Genomic DNA, 20,146 nt, shown 5'->3' with positions numbered 1-20,146 from the left:
AAGTTAATCATTCCCCTGCTCAGCCAAATCACAGCTCAGATGAAGGGAGAATTAAGAGTCTCCTCTGGGAAGGGAATGCCCAGATGGCAAAACAGGTAGCCATATTTTGTGCAATTGCATATAAAGTTCGACCCCTGATATTGGGCAGTCATAATATGATTAAATCATAATTTGGTCAATTTCAGTCTATCATAAATTATTTGGAAATTTTGATTAGGAATGTTTTGGGTTGAACTGCTATAATTTTTTACCTTTTGTATAAACAATACATATGTTTTACTGGCTTATGCTGTATCAGTAAATTTGAAGTATCCCTTATATCAGGTTTTAGCTAAAGGTAGCTTGATTACAAGTGATGATTTTAGGTACCATTTGTGTATTTTACTTTGTAAGCTGCTTTGAGTTCCCACTGTGGGAGACAAGATGGAGAAAAAAAAATTGAAATAAATTGGTATGATGCTTATACCCTGTAATCAAGGGGCTGGTTCCAAAGTTTTGTTTCCTTTAACAGAAGTCACTTCTGTTAGTGGGATGGAGCTGCCTGTCCTCAAGAGAAGCATTTCAGGTTCTCGCTGGGCTGCAGTGGAAAGGGTTGGGGGAGCTGAAAAGCTTCATTCTATTGATGGACATGCCTTCCATTAATGTAAAAGTTATTCTGGATTCAACCCGATATATTTTTACTGCTGGCTCTTAATGTGCTGTCATGTTGGCTTCTAGGCTGTGTGCTGTTTTAATTTGAATTTCATGTGGCTTAAATGTTCTCTTGGTGTCCTTACTTTAAAAAATTTTTTATTGCCTGTTAATGCTTTTGGAAACATCTCAAATGACCCCTTCCCCCAAATCAGAGCATAAAATGTGTCAACCTTTTAAATTTTTATTTTTATTTGTCTATTGTGTCTGAGTTTTCTAAGCAGGAGAAAACAGGAAGTTCAGTATTAGAATTAAAAGCAGGGAAGAGGGAGGAGAATTGCTGTGTTTGTGTGTGTATGGGTGCACTCACAAAGGAGAAAACCCAATAAGTTACCCTGTTAAAGGGAGGGAAATCTTCTGAGATTGGATGAGAAGTGCCATTTTATAGCTTGCTTTATTGTAAGTGAATTAAAAATCTTAGCCCTCAGGCATCGAAAGTCAAGGTCTGATGCCGGCTTTTCTCTGTAGCTCCGGCTGCGCCGTCAGCACAAGCTGCCACCTCTGGTGGATCAGTCCACATGTCTCTCGTGGCAGGTGGTACGGTCTGGCGATCTGACTAGACAGAAAAGCACCAGGCTTCCGTGACAGCCAATCGAAGCCCTGCTCAGCGGGAGATTACCTCGAGTGACCCCGGCCAGATTACGAGCTCGCATGTGAGACGGGCGGTTTAAGTGGGCTGTGATGACACTGTTTTTTCCTGGAATAAAAACTTGGCTGGGCCGGGCAGCCCTCTCCGAAGGGGCCGGGGGATTTTTTCTCCCCTGGTCCTTTTGAGCCTTAAACCTGCCTTATTAAACAGCCCTCCCCCTGTTCCCTCCCTCCACGCCCCGTCCCTGGCTGTGGATAGTAAAAAAGGAGCATGCAGGTACGTCGGTCACTGAAGCTTCACCTAATTGAAGGTTTGTGTTTCAAACTGCCTTTTGGGGTTCTATATCAGCTTGTGGTTGAGGTTGCGGGATGAACCGGCTGTTACCTTGATTATTGGTTGCTTTGTTTCTGTAAACTGTGCAATATTTAGGAAGTACCAGATGGGTTCTGCCCACTGGGTGTGGTGGTGGTGGGGATTTCTTCTAAACTTTGCAGAGTTAACCCTAGCGTGCTTCAAGCTTGACTTGGTAGCGGAGGGAGAGCCAAACCTTTTTACCTTCACTCGTCTGATAGCTTGTTAAAGAAATACTTGGGATAAATGGCTGATCTCACCTTTAGCTTTTAATGCTTTGGAGTCAGCCCGTTGCTGACTCCCCCCCCCCCCAGGTGTCTCCTTTTAGTTTTGAAGCATGAGAGGTAATCCTTTTTTTCTGTTTGAAAAACAACAGTAACTCATTGTGCTTTTAGCTTCTTGTCACAGTGGAAGTAAAGTAACTGTTACCGAGCAAAATATTTTTTTTGTTTTGTTAAAGAGGCTGAGTAGCTGACTGAATGCACATTTAAAGAAGTTTAAGCCTCTTTTTAAAACGACAGAGCAAAATGAAACCACCAGTCCTATACCAGTGAATAAGGATGGCACCGAAGTCACATTACTTCAGTTAGAAAGTTCTGGTTTTGAACTTGGGTTCTCTGTGCTAAGTATGAAATTATGGTTGTCTTTCCTCCCCACACCCCCACTAATGAAATGGGTTAGAACTATTGCCGCTAAAATTAACATCTGTCTTTGCACCAGTTGGCTAAAAAAAAAAGGCAAAAGGAATGAGCAGAATGGGGAAAACTGAAAATCGGTTTGGGCAAAAAACTCATAATGAACACACATGAAAACTCTTTGAAAGCATATTTTGTACATCCTTAACTATAGTCATTTTGTAGCTCTTTTCTTACCCATTGATCAGGGCTGACCCAAGGAGGCAGAAAGTCCACATGGCATCCCTTATGCACATAATATGAGAAATAAGGCACACCCTGTTGTACAGGCGAAATTTTCTGGTGGATGGTGACACACAGGTCAAATCTGCCTGTCTTTCCTGGTAAGACAAGCCCTTCTGTAGGTGCTTCCTTATTTTCTGAGTGCCGGCTGGGGGCTCAGCAAGCCCCGATGCTTGTTTTGTTCTGCTGCAGGAATATCGTTCCGTCTGGTTTTGCAAAATGAGACAGTTGGATGGAGTTTACTTCTCTTAGTTTAGTAACCCCCCCTCCCCGCCTTAACCAAATTGATACATATTGAGTGTTCCCTGGCCCATCTGGGAGCAATGCATGGCTATATTAGTGTTGGCATAGTTCAGGTTATTCTAAATAAATCAGGTGGGCGGGGGCAATCTGCAGGGTCTTTATGTGGCTGAGAGATATAGTCTCCCCCGCCCGCTCCGCTTCCATGCTCTCCACACTCCAACCTGCCTATCTAAATATCTCTTGGGTATTTTAGAATTGGAACAGCTGACTTCTAGCAACTGAGGTTGTAATCAGGGAGCAAGAACTACTGGTATGTTCAGCTTGGAAAGACTGCTTTATTTAGGACTGTATTTAATATTATTAAAGCACTCTTAAATTGCGATTTTAAAATGTGGCTGTTATGACTTTTTTTGGTAGAAAGATCACGATGGGTAGCCATGTTAGCCTGTCAATAGCAAAGTAGAAAAGAGCAAGAGTTCAGCAGCACCTTAAAGATTTAACAAAATTTCTGGCAGGGTATGAGCTTTCGTGAGCCACAGCTCACTTCTTCAGATAGCTCATACCCTGCCGGATATTTTGGTAGTCTAAGGTGCTGCTGGACCTTTGCTCTTTCTACTGACTTTTTTGTGTACTCTTATTTTAAGTATGTTATTTGTACTGTAAGCCACCTTGAGCTCCACAGGAGGAAAGGCAGCTAACAAATATTTTAAATAAATAAAGAGGCGTTCTTGGATACAGTTGGTTTTGTTTTTAAGAATAAATGTTGCTTTGTCAAACAGTTCATTTTTTCTGTCCCAGTCCTCCTGCAAGGAGCTTAGGGTGATGTAGTTGGGTTATGTTACTCCTAGAGATGTTAAATTTGTAGAAATGTTTGATGCTATGGGAAAGTTGGGGAGGAGCCGTGGCTCAATAGTACAGCATCTGCTTGGCATGCAGAAGAGCCCAGGTTCAATCCCCGGCATCTCCAGTTAAAGGGACTAGGCAAGTAGGTGTTGTGAAAGACCTCTGCCTGAGACCCTGGAAATCCGCTGCCGGACTGAGTAGACAGTACTGACCTTGATGGATCAAGGGTCTGATTCAGTATAAAGCAGCTTCATGTGCTCCTGTGTTCAAAGTGTGCTTTTTGGGGGGCGATGGGGGGGGGCTAGTTGTTGGCCTTTTCTCATGCGTGGTTAAAGTGTCAGAAAAGGATCTGGGAAACCTCTAATCCCCACTCTGCCATGAAAGTTTGCTGAGTGACCTGGGGACACTGTCACACTCTCAGCCTCACCTATCTCACTGGGTTGTTGTGAGGTTAAAAGGAAGAAGAGAACAATGTGAGCCACTCTGGGTCTCCACTGAGGAGAAGGGCAGGGTAGAAATAAAGTGAATAAAAAAAGTAAATAATCGAGTTCACCTACATTCAAAATTGCAAGTAGCCACTTGCCTAGTCACCTGTGGTAAGTCACTGAGTACATCGAGGCTTGTTGAAGGTACTAATTTTGCAGGCAGGTGAAGACTGCTACTGCCCAAAAATTCCTGTAGTGACCCCTGCTTTATGGAACCTTCCTTAATTTGTCAGGAAGGCTATCATTTGATTAATCTCTTTAGAAATTTTGCAAGGCCAAAATGGTGCTTGAATTGATTGGTTAGTAAATTCATTCCGAAGGCTGGTCTTTTTGTCTTGCTGTAAAGGCAAGGTATGCTCTTACGTTGTTTTTAATTAGCATTATAATTACCTTGAGCCTTATACTGGGGAAAAGACCAGTTAATAGTGCCATGAACCATGAAATGATAATCTGTAACCAGACAAGAAAAGCTACCCCCCACTATTCATCACATTTTTGATATGGCAGATCACAACAAAATAACAGACCACAGCTTATCCATCAAAAGAAAACAAAGAAATAAAAACCATTCATTGTTGCAATAATCCCAGTAATAATTTAACAAGGATGAATCGAATGATAATTATAAAGACTTTTTTAAAAAGATGAAAATAAATATTTCACTTTGCCAATAACAAGAGTATTATAATATTGTTAGTGTTCAGTCGGCACAAAACAAGTAAGATTTTGCTGACTTTGCAAAATGAGAATGTACTTTATCAACATAATTAGGAAAAAAACTCCCATGAAAATGTATCTTACTGAGCTGAGTGGGGGGGGGGGGTATTGTGATTCTTCCCTGCCCCTGGTCACTACCCCTGTTGTGTAATTTGAAATGATTCCGTTTCAGCAACAGATTGCACGTCCTTCCCAAGAGGAAAAAGTTGAAGAAAAAATAGAGGAGGAGAAGGCTGAAAAAGCTGAGAAAAAGGAGGAGGAAAAGAGAGATGAAGACGAAAAAGATGAAAAAGAAGAATCCAAGTGGGTATTCCAGTGATTTTCTTCAGACGTGTTTGTAGTTCCTTTAATATTTGTTTAAAATAAACCAAAGCAGGGATTGTCTGCAGCAAGTTGGTCTTTTACCATCTTTCTTCAGAAAAAACTGTATGTAGAATCTTCCCTCATTGGAGATTTTTTTGTAACAAGCCATTCGTAATCACGTGTACACAAGGGGAAATCCTTCTAGGCCATCATGAGTCTTTAGTGGTGTATGTCCAGGGATGTGTTGTGCCAGGTGCACAGGGCTATGCCCAGAAATAACTTTGAACAGGAAGCCAGGCTGTGCCTCTCCAAGACCGATTCACTGGCTGTCTTCTTCAGGGCTGCTTGTGCACGTGATTTCTTAGAAGGAGTGCAGATTGCCAGCATTCAAGACCCTTAAAGAAGAGCCCAGCTAGTATGCCCTCGAGTTCTGGTATTTTGGGAGAGAGAGAAAAAGTTTATAAACCTCTGTTGTGTCCTCCCTTAGTTGTCTCTTTTCTAAATGGAAAATTCCCAGACTCTTCAGCCTTTCTTCGTAGGGAAGGTGCTTCAACCCCCTAATCTTGGTTGCCCTCTACTGTACTTTTTCCAGCTCAGCAATGTCCTTTTTGAGATATGGTGATCAGAAATACACACAGTATTCCAAATTCCTTTTATCCCATGACTGCTAAGTTTCCTCAGGAGTCTGTGGTGAGGTATTTTGTCAAAAGCCTTTTGAAAATCCAAATATGTAATGTCTACTGGGTCACCATTATCTACATGCTTGTTCACTTTCTCAAACAACCAAAAGGTTGGTGAGGCAGGACTTCCCTTTGTAGAAGCAATGCCAATTTTCCCTCAGCAGACTTTGTTCTTCTATGTGTCTAATATTTCTGTCTTTGATTACAGTTTCTACTTATTTGCCTGGTACAGACATTAAGCTGACTAGCCTGCAATTTCCTGGTTCCCCTCTGGACCCCTTTTTAAAAATGGGTGTAACATTTGCTGCTCTCCAGTCTTTTGGTAAAGCAGCTAAATTTAGTGAAAGATTACATATATGGGTTAGTAGATCAATGATCTCCCATATGAGTCCCTAAGAATGCACTTTTAAGTAACCGTTAGGGCCCAATATTTCCATCCATATTGCTTCTTTTGGGAGTTAATTCCCCTGATGTTTTCGAACTTCGGAGGGGCTGTGGCTCAGTGGTAGAGCATCTGCTTGGCATGCAGAAGGTCCCAGGTTCAATCCTTGACATCTCCTGTTAAAGGGACTGGGCAAGTAGGTGATGTGAAAGACTTCTGCCTGAGACCCTGGAGAGCTGCTGCTGGGCTGAGTAGACAATACTGACTTTGATGGACCAAGGGTCTGATTCAATATAAGGCAGCTTCATGTGTTCATGTGAACCTATTTGATTCTATGCTCTCTGTGATGTACAACGCAACACCTCCCCAACCCGTCCCTCCCTGTCCTGCCTATAGAGCTTATACCCAGGGATGACTGTATCCCACAGATTTTCTCCATTCTACCATGTTTCTGAGATACCCGTATCTAAATTGTCATTGACCACCAATGAATGCTGTGTTCAGGATGCCCTGGTCATGGTTTTAAGAACAGCTTTCTAGCTCATTCCTCAAAGACCGCTTTATGGCGCCGTTTAATAAATACAATACAGTTTGTGATTCAGAGGAAGTAAAATTATTTTGCAGTAATGGCCATGAGCATAGATGGCTTTGTAAGTGGGTTAGGCAGCTTTGTGGAGGGAGAGGTCCATCAAGGGCTACTAGCCATGGTGACTGAAGGGAGCCTCCCATCTGCAGAGGCAGTGAACATCTGCATACCAGTGCTGGAACTGGGAATTAGCAGCAGGGAAAGTCCTTGACCTCTGAGCCCTGTTAGTTTGGCTTTCCGGGGAAACTTGTTGGTTATAGCATAAAACAAGATGCCGGACTTGAAGGATCACTGATCTGATCCAGCAGAGCTCTTCTTATGTTCTTATTGGTCCAGTTTTGGCCGATTGCAAGAGTTTGCACATGATCTTCATTCAGCATTAGTATCATTGTTGATAACAGAAGGCTATGAATCCTAAACTTCCTACATCTTCATTAAAAAAAACAAACGGGTTCCTTGACTCTGTTTCCTTTTCTTTTGAGAATGGGTGCTAAACACTGTTCTACTAAATGTATGGCTTTGTGGGACTGAATATTATTCAGTTCCTTAGATTTTTTCCCCCACCTGTGTTCTCCTTCCTAGGGAGAATATCAAAGAGAAGGACAAGATCGAAGCTGCCCCCGAAGAGCCTGAGGAAAGAGAGCAGGCTGCTCCGAGGGGACGGAAGACCGCCAACAGCCAAGGCCGGCGGAAAGGCCGGATCACCAGATCAATGACAAATGAAGCTGCGGCAGCAAATGCTGCAGCCGCCGCCGCTACCGAAGAGCCACCGCCTTCGTTGCCTCCCCCTCCAGAACCTTGTAAGTAAGGCTCCTTGGCAGTCCCTGGCAGAAGAGCCCATTACCCAGAGAAAGCTTCTTCCACATGCCACAAAGTTCATTGTCTTTGGTTCTTTGTGTGACCAACTGTTTGCTGCTAGTTAAAAAATGTTGTGGAGTTTTCACAGGATCAGCTGGGAACTAAGGATTCCTGTTTTTGCAAGGGGCAGGGCTCCAGGAAAGGGCATTTATCTTGATGTCTGCCCCCTTTGTGAATAACGGTGGTTAAAACACAAGTCCCTGGTTCACAGCCTGTGCATAGATGTAGTAGAACCACCTATTGCCAATGGAGGCTGATTGGAGGGGTTCAGAGCCAGAGCAGCGACTCGTGCAGAGGCACATTGGACAACCTCCTCGTTATTTACTTTTATTTATCTGTTATGGCTTACTGGAATGTCCTTACTCAATGGAGGGATTTCTGAACATGGGGGGAGTAGGGGAAGCAGCAAACTTTGTGGCCACACAGTTAGTTTGAAAAGCCAGCTACTTTATAAAATTTGGTAGAAATAATTGCAATTTAGTTTGGCACCGGTGTTGGTTGGTGTTGCTTGTGTAGAAAGGAGATTAAAATGCCACAAAATGAACTGGGAACACCAGCAATGAAAAGGGGCCAAAAAGCAACACATGAAGGCAAAAGAAGACAGATTGAGGCATCCCTGCTGAGGGGACAGAGGGGGAGGAGAACACGGAGTGCTCCTTTTCACAGTAGCTGTGTCTCCCTGTAACTTGTGGCTTACCTTCTGCCATGAGCTGCCTCTAACGTAGGCTATGCACCGGCATCTCTTCCAAATCAGCATTATATATGGTTTGTAAGGTTTACTTAATCCTTTCATTAAATGAATGGGGGTGGAGGAGAGGGTAGTATCACTCCTAAAACTGGGCTGTTTGAGCAGCCTGTGGGACCAGTCATGTCCTACCTTACAGGGTGGTTGTAAGGATTGGTGAGAATGGAAGCAATGTGTTTTTATCAATTAGGAATGCATTACTAGGAATAAATTTATTTTAAAGACGATCAGATTGTACACAGACCTGAGCACAGCATTCAGGAGCTAAGAATATAGAACTGAGGATAGAAGTGCAGATAGCAGAGACAGTGTTTCAGATGCAGCTCCGGGTTTTGTAAATAGTTGCTGTGTAATTGTGCAGGAACAGTTTCTTTTATGTCCGAGGACTGCCTGTCCTACTTCAAGAACAGGCGATGCTTTTTTTTAAAAGCAAAAAAACGAGGTCATGCTTTCTGCTGAGAGATCACATGCGTGGCATTGATGTTTAAGAAACATGTTTGTCTCTTCACAATAGCCTCAGGTCTGTTAATTCTCATTTGTTACCTGTGTAGTGAATAATATGTCTCTTCAGTCTCTTAAAAAGACAGGAGCAGGTAAAGATTGTTCAGTGTAGCTCTGAACGAGGAAGGTAACCCAAAGCCCAGGGGAACATGTTGGGGGTAGGGGAATGTACACATACATGCTTTCTCTCTTCCCAAAAGCTGCTTTGTTTAACATCTGCAATCAGAAAACCCTTAGGCCTCTGAAACCAAAGGAACCCTGTAGGCGACATCACCTTACCTCACAGTGTGGTTGTATCAGATGGAAAAGGGAAGGATGTAGGCGGCTTTGAGCCCCCATATGGGAGAAAGGTGGGCTATAAATGAACTAACTAGAAGAAGAAGAGTTGGTTTTTATATGCCAACTTTTTCTACCACTTAAGGAAGAATCAAACTGGCTTGCAATTGCCTTCCCTTCCCCACAACAGACACCCTGTGAGGTAGGTGAGGCTGAGAGAGTTCGGAGAGAGCTGTGACTAGTCCAAGGTCACCCAGATGGCATCATGTGTAGGAGTGGGGAAACAAATCCAGTTCACCAGATTAGCCTCCACTGCTCATGTGGTGGAAGAGTGGGGAATCAAACCCAGTTCTCCAGATCAAAGCCCACCGCTCCAAACCACCGCTCTTAACCACTACACCATGCTGGCTAAAGATCTACAGCCCATGTACATACACAAAGCAAGGTAGGGACTCCCCAGCCCCTGTAACCTGGAGCATGACATTTTCCAAAGCAGAGAGCAGCTGGGTTGCTGGAAGGTGGTTGCGAGGAAACCATTCCAGATGAGTCAAGCAAGCTACCCAAACCATGCACTCTAGGAGAGGGAATCCCCCTCCCTCCAGTGGCTAGCATTCTGACAATGACGTGTATGCTACTAATATTTATTGCCATGGTGCTGTATCAGAGTAGCACCACCGAAGGACAGGTTGTGCCAGATGAATCTCTAAATATTTGGAGAGGAAGACAGATGGAGGTGGAGCCAAGGGTAACAATGGAGGGATGTGGGGAAATGCACATATTTGGGCTTCAGTCCATTTGGGAATGAGGATCAGGTGTCTGTATAAGAAAAAAAAATCAGAGGGTGAGGACAGGAGACAAGTGTTGCCACGTGGGCAGAATTCCAGTAGTATAGACACCAATTTCTTGCCAGCCTCCTCTGAGGCAAACCCCTCAGCAGGGCCAGGGGGATTCTCTTACAGAAGTTTCATTGGCATGCGAGTCCATTCCACTTAGTGGCTTTCTTAAGCTGCCATGCTACCGCATAAGTGAAGCAGGGTGTGTGCATGAGCCAGAGACCCCGCTGTCAAGATGGCTTTGCCCGAGATGTGCTCCTGGCTGTCAAGATGGCTTTGCCCAAGGTGTGCTCCTGGCACTTCCAAAACTTCAGCAAAACCTCTACCAGTGCTTCCCATAAATCTGCCTCTTCTAGCTTTGGGGAAGGTAGAGGGGGACCTCTTAGCATTGGGAAAGTGTTGCCTGGCCAACACTAGCACACGTGCACCCATCCTGCTGGGTTTGGGGTGTGTGGCTAGAATTTTTGCTTTTAAATGAAAGCTTTGGTTCTCGGGATGCTGAATTCTGCTCCCGTTGCCAGATTTTGGCACTCGTGTGCCCAAATTGCAGGAAGTTGTGAAACGTCACACAATCCCCTGGTTTGTTTGCACGAGGGCTTTGGTCACTTTCATGTTCCAGAAGCCTGAAAGCTGGCTGACAGCTCTTAAATCAAAGCTCAGATCCTGATGAGCTGTTAATCACCTATGAGTCCCTCATTGACTCTGCTGTTTGCAGAGGGGGAGGGGAAAGGCCCAGGTCCAGTCTCTGGCATCGCTGTTAAATTATCTCGGGGAGTAGGAAAGTCTTCTGCTTGAAATCCAGAGAGCTGCTGCCAGCCAGAGTAGCAATGTCCTTGTTGCCTAATGGTATGAGGCAGCTTCATGTCTGTGACTTTCTCTGTGGTTCAGAGGGCCCTTGCTTTGCATGCAGGGGGTCTTCTCTGCTTGCCCTGGGCCTGTTATGTAAGGGTAATCTTCCTTCCTATCTGGATTCTCTGGGTAGTCCAAAGTTATGTAGAATTTTTACGCATTCAAGATTTAATTGCCCTTTTTCAGTGGTTTTGCTGGGTTGTATGCTAAGGATCCCTTTTCCAGACCGGCTGCATCCCTGCTGTCTTCAGCCGGTAGACTCTTAGACATATCCTTTTGCATTGTCCTTAAGTTACCAACTTAGGCAAAAATGGATTATACCATGTTTTAACAAATGGTCCGCATTTTCTCGAGCAACTTTGGAGCAAAAGGTTCAGTTCCTCTTAGAGGATTCTGACCCTCAGGGTACTTATTTTGTTGCTCATTTTTTTGGAGGCTTTAGAGAAGAATCAAAGGGAGGTGTTTGTAGAGATGGGTCTTAAGTTTTATGTTTTATTGTTCAAGACCTCGGTCTAAGAACAGGGGGGAAGAAAGAAAGAAGCGTGCAGGGGGTCCTAGGTTCGTTTGCTGTCGACTGGGATCTCTAGTTGTGGGCAAACCCAATGGAAATTAGCTGTACTTTTGGATAAGAGACCCCCCTCCCGTGTGTTTTCAGTCCTCAAAATGTGTTGGGCAGGCTATGCGTCTCAAAATTGCTGGCCTGGTAAATGGGTTAACTATTTCCCCCTACAATTTCCTCACCTACCAAGGGGATCTCTTTCTTTCCCTCCTCTCTCTGGCCCTTGGTTGGAATCTTAATAAGAACTGACTGTCTCCCGCCGTCACCCGGCATCATTCCCTGAGCAGTCCTTAATGTAAACAGATTAATAGATTAGACTGAAAGCGCAGGTCCCGGCTGCTTTGCCATCTGACAGGATTTGCTCTCTGCTCTTTCAGCTTTGGCAGAGCCGGTGGAAACCTCCCGCTGGACGGAAGAAGAGATGGAAATTGCGAAAAAAGGTAAAAAAAACCTTTCTCATATGGTGGGGTGTACGTATGCAACCGCAAAGGAGCAGAAATTGAAAGCTTTCAAGAACTTCTTCCATCCCCAGCCAGAGCGCGGACAGTGGTTGCATACACACTTTTAATTCATTTTTACAAAAGCTATCCTCCAGGGGCAAGTTGCAAGAAACTCACACTGAGTAAAAATAAAAGAGTGAGACAAAAGGATTTTAAGGAGCAGTTGTGTGGGGGAAGAAAAGTGCCCTGACAGGATTGGATGCACCACCCTTTTAGCATTGACAGTTGTTGGAGAATTTGTCAGCTTCTGATTTGTTGAGAGAGATTTTCACACACCCTTTTGGGTCTTAAGCTGCCAGAGTTTAGCAGAAATGGAAAATGTTTTGAAATGGATGTTGTGGGTGGATTCTTGGATGATAGTTTCTAAATGGATGGACTAGTAGTATGCCCTGGTTTGGGGGGGGGGTCATTGTAGAGGGGTTGCATGTGGAAAAGGAATGGTTTAAATTGCTTCACATAGTATAATCTGTTGAGAGTGGAGCACCTGCTTTGCATGCTGAAGGTCCCAGATCCAATCCCCGAAGCCTGGAAGAATCTCTGGTAGCTCTGGCAACTTGTCCTTACCAGAGACTGTAAAGAGCTCTGCCCATTTGAATAGAGAGAACTGAGCTAGGTGGACCCGGAGTCTGTCTTGGTATAAGGCAACTTCAGATGTGTGAGAATGGCCGTGGCTCAGTGGCAGAACACGCTCCTTGCATGCAGAAAGTCCAAGTTTCAGTCCTTGTATCTTCAGGTGAAATATCTCAGGGAGCTGGACTGGGAAAGACCCTGGAGAGCCATAGCCAGCCAGAATGACCAACATTCAGGAGTCTGCTTCCCCTGAGCACAGAGGCTCCTGTTAGCCATCATGGCTTAATAGCTGTTGATAGACCTTTCCTTTGTGAATCTAATCCTCTTTGAAAGCAGTTAATATCCACCACTGAATCCTGTGGCATTGGGTTCCACAAGATAATTGCATGTTTTACATGATGAAGTGTTCCCCCACCCCCTTTATTAGGTGCCCCTGAGTTCTAGTATTTTGGGAGAGGAATAAAAAGTTCTCCCTTCTTCACATTAGGCATTATTTTCATAGAATCATAGATTTGGAAGGGACCACTATGGTCATCTAGTCCAACCCCCTGCACAATGCAGGAAATTCACAACTACTTCCCCCCCACCCACCCCAATGACCTCTACTCCATGCCCAGAAGATGGCCAAGGTGCCCTCCCTCTCATGATCTGCCTGCGGTCATAGAATCAGCATTGCTGACAGATGGCCATCTAGCCTCTGCTTAAAAACCTCCCAGGAAGGAGCGCTGACCTCCAGGGAAGAAGAGCTGACCACCTCGCGAGGAAGCCTGTTCCACTGAAGAACCGCTGTAACTGTTAGAAAAATCTTCCTAATGTCTAGATGGAAACTCTTTTGATTTAATTTCAACCCGTTGGTTCTGGTCCGACCTTCTGGGGCAACAGAAAACAACTCGGCGCCATCCTCTGTATGACAGCCCTTCAAGTACTTGAAGATGGTTATCATGTCCCCTCTCAGTCTTCTCCTCTTCAGGCTTCCTTGGTGGTCTCACCTCTAAGTGTAAACCTCAACAATATTCTGACCCTCCCTGCCCATTGTAGCCTTTTTCTTCCCCTAAACTGAGAAGCCTCAAGCTCTTTAGCTTATCCTTATAGGGAAGGTTTGTTGTCTGGCTCATTGAGTTTCTGTTTGACAGTCAAGACGGATTGTGCCACCTTGCAGGATTTGGGTGGCCTAATCAGACCAGCAGAAGTCAAGGCTGATGGGCAAGCTTTACCTTTGCTGCAAGGCGTTTCGCAAGTGCATCCTTTTTGCCAGTTTTCCCCATAGAAGGTAAACTGCAGTACTGCAGTCCAAGCTCTGCTCACAACCTGAGTTCGATCCCGACGGAAGTTGGTTTCAGGTAGCTGGCTCAAGGTTGACTCAGCCTTCCATCCTTCCGAGGTCGGTAAAATGAGTACCCAGCTTGCTGGGGGTAACGGGGAGACAACTGGGGAAGGCACTGGCAAACCACCCCATAAAGATAGTCTGCCTAGAAAATGTTGGGTTGTGACGTCACCCCATGGGTCAGGAATGACCTGGTGCTTGCACAAGGGACCTTTACCTATACTTTATAAGGAAGACAGTTAAAGGGGTGTATATCCACTTCCTATTTTAAAAAAATCAAAGATGATTTATAACTATTGATGAAACAGAGCTTAAAATTAGGAGGCACAGTGCAATTAAAAAATAACAAAATAGTAGCTCAGCTAGGAGATCTGAAAGCGACCGAGTGTTTATAGAATAATCTAAACACTTGAAACGAGCTGCATAAAGTGAGCAGATCCTCAGAAGAAAGTTGCAGGACCAGGACAAGCAAACAAACAAAAAGTATAACTAGCAGGGGAGGGGCTGTGGCTCAGTGGCAGAGCATCTGCTTGGCATGCAGAAGGTCCCAGGTTCAATCTCCAGCATCTCCAGTTAAAGGGGCTAGGCAAGTAGGTGATGTGAAAGACCTCAGCCTGAGACCCTGGAGAGCCGCTGCCGGTCTGAGAAGACAGTACTGACTTTGATGGTCCACGGGTCTGATTCTGTATAAGGCAGCTTCATGTGTTCAACTAGCAGGAACAAAAAGTCTGAGCAGTTGACCAGACCTAAGCTGGCACTAACTAGACACTGGAAGAATTTCCACAGACGTGGTTCCACAGTCTAGAAGGTCCAGTTCTTAGTCACCACCCCTTTCAGTTCCTGATATGCTGACCTCACTTGGAGCAGGGCCATTTGGGGACATAACTTAGGTAGAGCCAAGTCTGCTCTAGTTTGCATAGTCCTGCCCTGGGTGCCATTTCTTGTTTGGGGCAGAGCTTGACAGGATATCAGGAGTGCCGGCTTTTTATACAGAAGGCCAAAATAATGCAAAAGATTGGCAGGGACCAGTTGTCACGGGAAGACATGAAGGTGAAAAGAAGGAAGTAAAACCTCTTAGGGATCAGGTTGCCTTTGCACAGGAAACCTAAAACTTGTAATCCTCCTGCCCCATTGGTGGAGGATGGGCTGGCATTCTGCTGTCCTGCCCAGTTGAGGCATCGGCCTGTTGTCAGCTGTGCTTTTCAACCTGCCACTGCTAGAAAAGGACGAGAGCAATTTCCAACAGTCGCTTCCCAAGTTAGACGCTACAAACCCAAGGCTTACTACTTGCTATGCTGTAAGAGTTGCAATCCTCCCAGCTCTGGCAAGTGTGCTGGTGTGATTTACACATTTTAAAAAATGCATTTGTTGGATTCTCAGTTTAACATTTTAGCTGTGCGCTTAAAGACGAGCTGCACGCTTCAAATATATATTGTGATTCAGATTCATTTATTGATACGTTAAATGCCATTTAAAACATTCATATTAGTTACAGGATTAAAATTGGAGAATATACTGTAACTAAAACTAGGATATACGATTCATAGACAGTTTATGTAATTTAAACATACCTCGGATTAATAAAACAGTCTCCATTTTAAGTTAAATTACCAAGCCCCAGCTTTGTCTGACAAATCTTATATAAGGGGGCACAGAATTTAGCCACTTGCTTCACCCTCTGGTCTGATCCATCCCATAGGAGACTCCTCAGTCTCCCTTCCTCGGAGCTATCCTTTAAATATATATTTGTGTGACGGGGCTCTCGATGCCCCGTGTTGTAACTAGGAGACTCTCCTTGGTTGATGTTGGGTAGAGCTAGGAGGACATCTGATACAGCTGATGCCATAGATTGTGCAAGGTTGCTGATCCTGCGACCCAGGATCGATAAATGTGCAGGTCGGGTGGCTTTGCAGATCCCTGCTGTTTGCACCCTGCGGATTCCTGCTTCGTGCCGCAAAGGCAGACTTTGCCCCACCTCTTGTCCCTCCAGTGCACTGTGTTCAGCGCTGGCCGTGGGGTTTAAGCAGCTTTCCCGCACCGAGAGAATTAGGTTACGTCAACTGGGGAGACAGCACGATCCAGTAGATAAGTCCTCGGCGCTGCGAGGTCAGGAGAGCTGGGTTTTTATTCTTGGCTCTGACACGCATGACCTTAGGAGAGTCGAGCTCCTTTCTCTCTCCTCCCTCTGCTGGCCCCCTCCCGTGGGCACTTCAGTTTCACTGTTCGGGAAAGGAGGCTAATGCGCCACTTAAGAGGGCGGAATTATAGGCTTTTAGACGGCCCGAGCCTCCGTGTGGCTCACTGTCCTCCACACAACCTCTGGCAAGAACACTCGGGTCTGGTGTGCTCATCTAGGAGACAGAGGTGGGAACGAGGTGGCAGAGCTCCTATTGTCCTGTCAAAACGTTGATCCTACCCTTCATCCTAAGGAGTTCAGAGTGGCCTTACATGGTTCTCCCTTTCTCATTTTATCCTGAAAACAACCCTGCAGAGTAGATCATCCCAAGAGAGTGACTAGTCACACCATGAGCTTCATTGCCGCGTGAAGATTTGAACCCAGGTCTCCTGGTCCTACTTCGACATTCTCATTGCTATGCTGTACTGGGCCTGAGGTGGCAGAGCGGCCTGTGCTGCTTCAGCCGGTTGGCGGAGGGCCACTTTCAGCGATGCTCCCCTTGATTAAAAGTTCCCTGGAAATAGAAAATCAACATGCCAAGCAAAGTGCGGCCGGGGGACAGGAGGGGGACAGGACACTCCTGTGCAAGCTTTCTAACTGCAGGACGTTTTCTATGTCAAGGAACACGGAAAGCTGGAATCCATCATCTGCAGCCTGAAAGGGTGTGGCCTTTTCCAGCACCTCAGGGCTCTCCTGCATGTGTGAACAAGACCTCCATCGGTTGCTCTCCTGCTGCAATTTTCCACAGCCTTGTTCCTTGGCAGGTAGCCTATGCGCTACACAGCGATTCTCTGAACAGCGCAGAGGGCTTCTCTTCCTCGCTCTCATTTCCAGGGTTCCTGCATTGGTGGTCCCCCCTTTACTCTCTCTCCTTGTTGCTAATGGTGGCTACCATCCCTCCCCATTCAGTCCGTCATGTTTTTGCATAATGCTCTGGTTCTTGTATGCGCACCCTGTCAGAAATATGGCAGTTGCAGCTGCATCGCCAGCAGCTGTGAGAAAGCTGTTTTTGCATAATGCTCTGGTTCTTGTATGCGCACCCTGTCAGAAATATGGCAGTTGCAGCTGCATCGCCAGCAGCTGTGAGAAAGCTGTGGGGAGCAGTCAGGGAAAGAAGGAAGGTGGAGTGGAAGGTTTCCTTTGCTTCTTTCAAGCCCCCTTGACCAAAAGGTCTTGCACAGTAAAAGGGGAGCCTTGATTTCTTTAAGGAAAATTTGGTGGATAGATACTTGGCTACCGCCAATGTTGTTCTTGGGTCTCTATCCACCAGCAAAAAGGGGACTGTTTTATCTTTTGTTACAGTGGCAGGTCATTTGATTAAGATAGGAGTAATTCATTGATTACCATAGGAATTATATTGGGGGCATTCCAACATCTTATGGGATAATAAATCCACTCTCTTCAGATCACATGGACAAAGCCTATCTAAATAAGGTAAATTGCCATGTCTTCCATTTAACACCGCTGAAGGGGTGGCATTCAAGCGAGCAAGCATGGATGCTCTGTGGTAACAAGGGACTAATAAATTGCTAAAATAAGCTGGAGTTCAGTGGAAGGTTACATGGGTCTGTCACAGGGAACGCACTGGCCGAAGTTCCCCTTCTTGGCTGGCCCCTGGGCCAACCTGACCTGGAAACTGTCTATAGCCTTAGGCAGCACCGCATGTCCTGCTGATGTACTAAAGAGGATTCCCCCCCTTTTTTTTGCTGGTTCCCCTGATGCAGAGCTTGGTGGTGGCACGTCGCTTGGGCTGCAAGCGCAGGGCGCACTGTGGCCCCAAGTCATGAAGAATGTTCCACGAGCAACAGGTCAATGAAACAAGTGCCGTCCCCGGGGCAGGTCACCTGTCCGGCCCGCAGATTTGCACTGCCCTACAGTATCTCATGTGTCCTACTCAGAGCCAGCGTGGTGTGGTGGTTAAGAGCGGCAGGCTCTAATCTGGAGAACCGGGTTGGTTTCCCCACTCCGACACCTGAAGCCAGCTGGGTGAGCTTGGGCCAGGCATAGTTTTCTCAGGACTCTCTCAGCCCATGCAGACAATGGCAAACCATCTCTGAATGTCTCTTGCCTTGAAAACTTATAGGGTCGCCATAAGTCAACTGCGACTTGACGGCACACAAACAATTTGAGATGGGTGCTTACCAAGGTTACATCTCATGAGGATAATTATATTGAAGAGCGTCTTAATCTAGATTCTTATGAGGTTTTGAAAAGTTTTTCTCTATTTCCTAAAAAAAAGGGGGGGAGGGAAGGGAAAATTTTTTGGAAACCATTTCTAGAAACATGCCTAGATCCGCCACCAGTGTTATTATATTTTTGTCTTTTGTCTTTATGTATATTCTTCTTATGGGGTTTTTAATCTGCTGTATGAGTGGACTTGATTTCCTTTCGTCCTTCCATATCCCCTCCCTTTCATATAAACTCAAATTCTTCCTTTTTGAGGAACACTTATTGCATCAGCATCTGTTAAGGATCTCTGTCTGGTTGACTGCCTTAATCAGTTGTTTGTGGGGATTTATTCTTACTGGGGTTTTAAAATGCTTCTGTACTGCCTTTGTAACCACCTCCTGGTGCAGAGTGGAAAGCTGCAGTACTGCAGTCAAAGCTCTGCTCACGACCTGAGTTCAGTCCCGACAGAAGTTGGTTTCAGGTAGCCAGCACAAGGCTGACTCAGCCTTCCATCCTTCCGAGGCTGGTAAAATGAGTACCCAGCTTGCTGGGAGTACAGTGTAGACGACAGTGGAAGGCTATGGCAAACCACTCCGTAAACATAGTCTGCCTAGTAAATGTTGTGATGTGACATCACCCCATGGGTCAGTAATGACCTGGTGCTTGCACAGGGGACTTCCTTTACCTTCTGCCTCTGTTTTAAGAAAGGTGGTGCACATGCACCTAAATAAACTTTTGAAATTCTGTTTCAACAGGGTTAGTGGAACATGGACGAAACTGGGCAGCAATAGCCAAAATGGTGGCAACAAAGAGTGAGGCCCAGTGTAAGAATTTCTATTTCAACTATAAAAGGAGGCACAACCTCGACAGTCTTCTTCAGCAGTACAAGCAGAAAGTGAGTTGCGCCATCCTTGCGACATATGCCCAGGGTAGGGGAGGGACTTGCACGCGTGCGCTTCCTGGTGAAGGGCAGGCGAGGAGAGGTGCTGAGATAAAGAGTTGCAGGTCGAGAGGCACACCAAGGTCAGAACTCAAGGAAAGTGGGTTGATGAGAGGGTCAGGTGGGTTTAAAGCCGTGGTTCCCAAAGTGGGCAGTACCACCCCCTGGGGGGCAGTGGGATTACCTAAGGGGGCACTAAGAGGCAAGGGGGAAGCAGGGGGGCGCTAGAGGTGGTCCCCTTCGACTGTGTTGTTCACTAATTTACAATAGATCAAGCTATGGCACCTTGCTGGCAAATTTGGTGGAAACTATCAGAATTTTTTTCCAGACTTTGAACAGCTGGTACCACTGGATCAAGTTCATCAATTTTGTTGAATACATTTCAACTAAAAGGTTGTAATTTGATTTTGAATAGATGTGCAATTAATTGTTACTGTTTTGAAATTTTATTATTATCTTTAGTGCATCATGCAAACCCCTATTTTGATGATGCTTTTTATAGGATAGGGTAGGGGGCACTGGGGTTGAGTTTGTGGAACCAAGTGGGTGGTGGCCCGAAAAGTTTGGGAACCACTGGTTTAAAGGGAAACAAGCTGCAGGAGGCCAGAAAGTCGCAGAGAAGCTCATGAGATGAAGAAGAGGAGCAGAAACAGATGAGAGTAGGAAGGGAAGCTGGGTCTCTTTGTGTCTACGGATAAGGAATTCACAGGACAGGAACATTGATACAGGAATGGGAAGTGGCAGAGGCGAAACATCGTCATGAGGCGGGGCAAAGAAGTCGAACTGTTAATGAGTGATATTGGGTGAAGCTAGGAGGCTGTTTAATGCAACTGATGCTGTCGACCAAAAGAACAACAAAAAAGGGAAAAAAACTCAATCTAATATGTGGATAGAGCTTCCAAGGTTGAGCTACAAACTATGCACTATAAACAAAGTAATTACATTTATTGCAAAGTGTACACTATAAAATTGTTAAAAACACAGGGCCTGGAATACCGGCTACATAAAAAAATATCAGTTATAAAATTCTTATACACAGTTGATATACAATCAATGTAAA

At 45.3% G+C, this 20,146-nt stretch overlaps 1 protein-coding gene across 1 annotated transcript in view; it reads left to right on the top strand.

Moving 5' to 3' along the window:
• The window catches only part of NCOR1 (nuclear receptor corepressor 1), a 140,409-nt gene that overhangs the window by 60,370 nt on the left and 59,893 nt on the right, over positions 1-20,146 (top strand). Inside the window, exons 15-18 of the mRNA XM_056865495.1 lie at positions 5,008-5,138; positions 7,369-7,586; positions 11,785-11,847; positions 18,902-19,041. Coding sequence (XP_056721473.1) covers positions 5,008-5,138; positions 7,369-7,586; positions 11,785-11,847; positions 18,902-19,041 — 552 coding nt within the window. The remainder of the gene's footprint in view (positions 1-5,007; positions 5,139-7,368; positions 7,587-11,784; positions 11,848-18,901; positions 19,042-20,146) is intronic.

The sequence above is a fragment of the Euleptes europaea genome, chromosome 19 (assembly GCF_029931775.1).
Source record: "Euleptes europaea isolate rEulEur1 chromosome 19, rEulEur1.hap1, whole genome shotgun sequence".
NCBI classification, from domain to species: domain Eukaryota; kingdom Metazoa; phylum Chordata; class Lepidosauria; order Squamata; family Sphaerodactylidae; genus Euleptes; species Euleptes europaea.
Note: the sequence above shows the minus strand (reverse complement) of the source record. Positions and strands in the feature narration are given on the sequence as shown.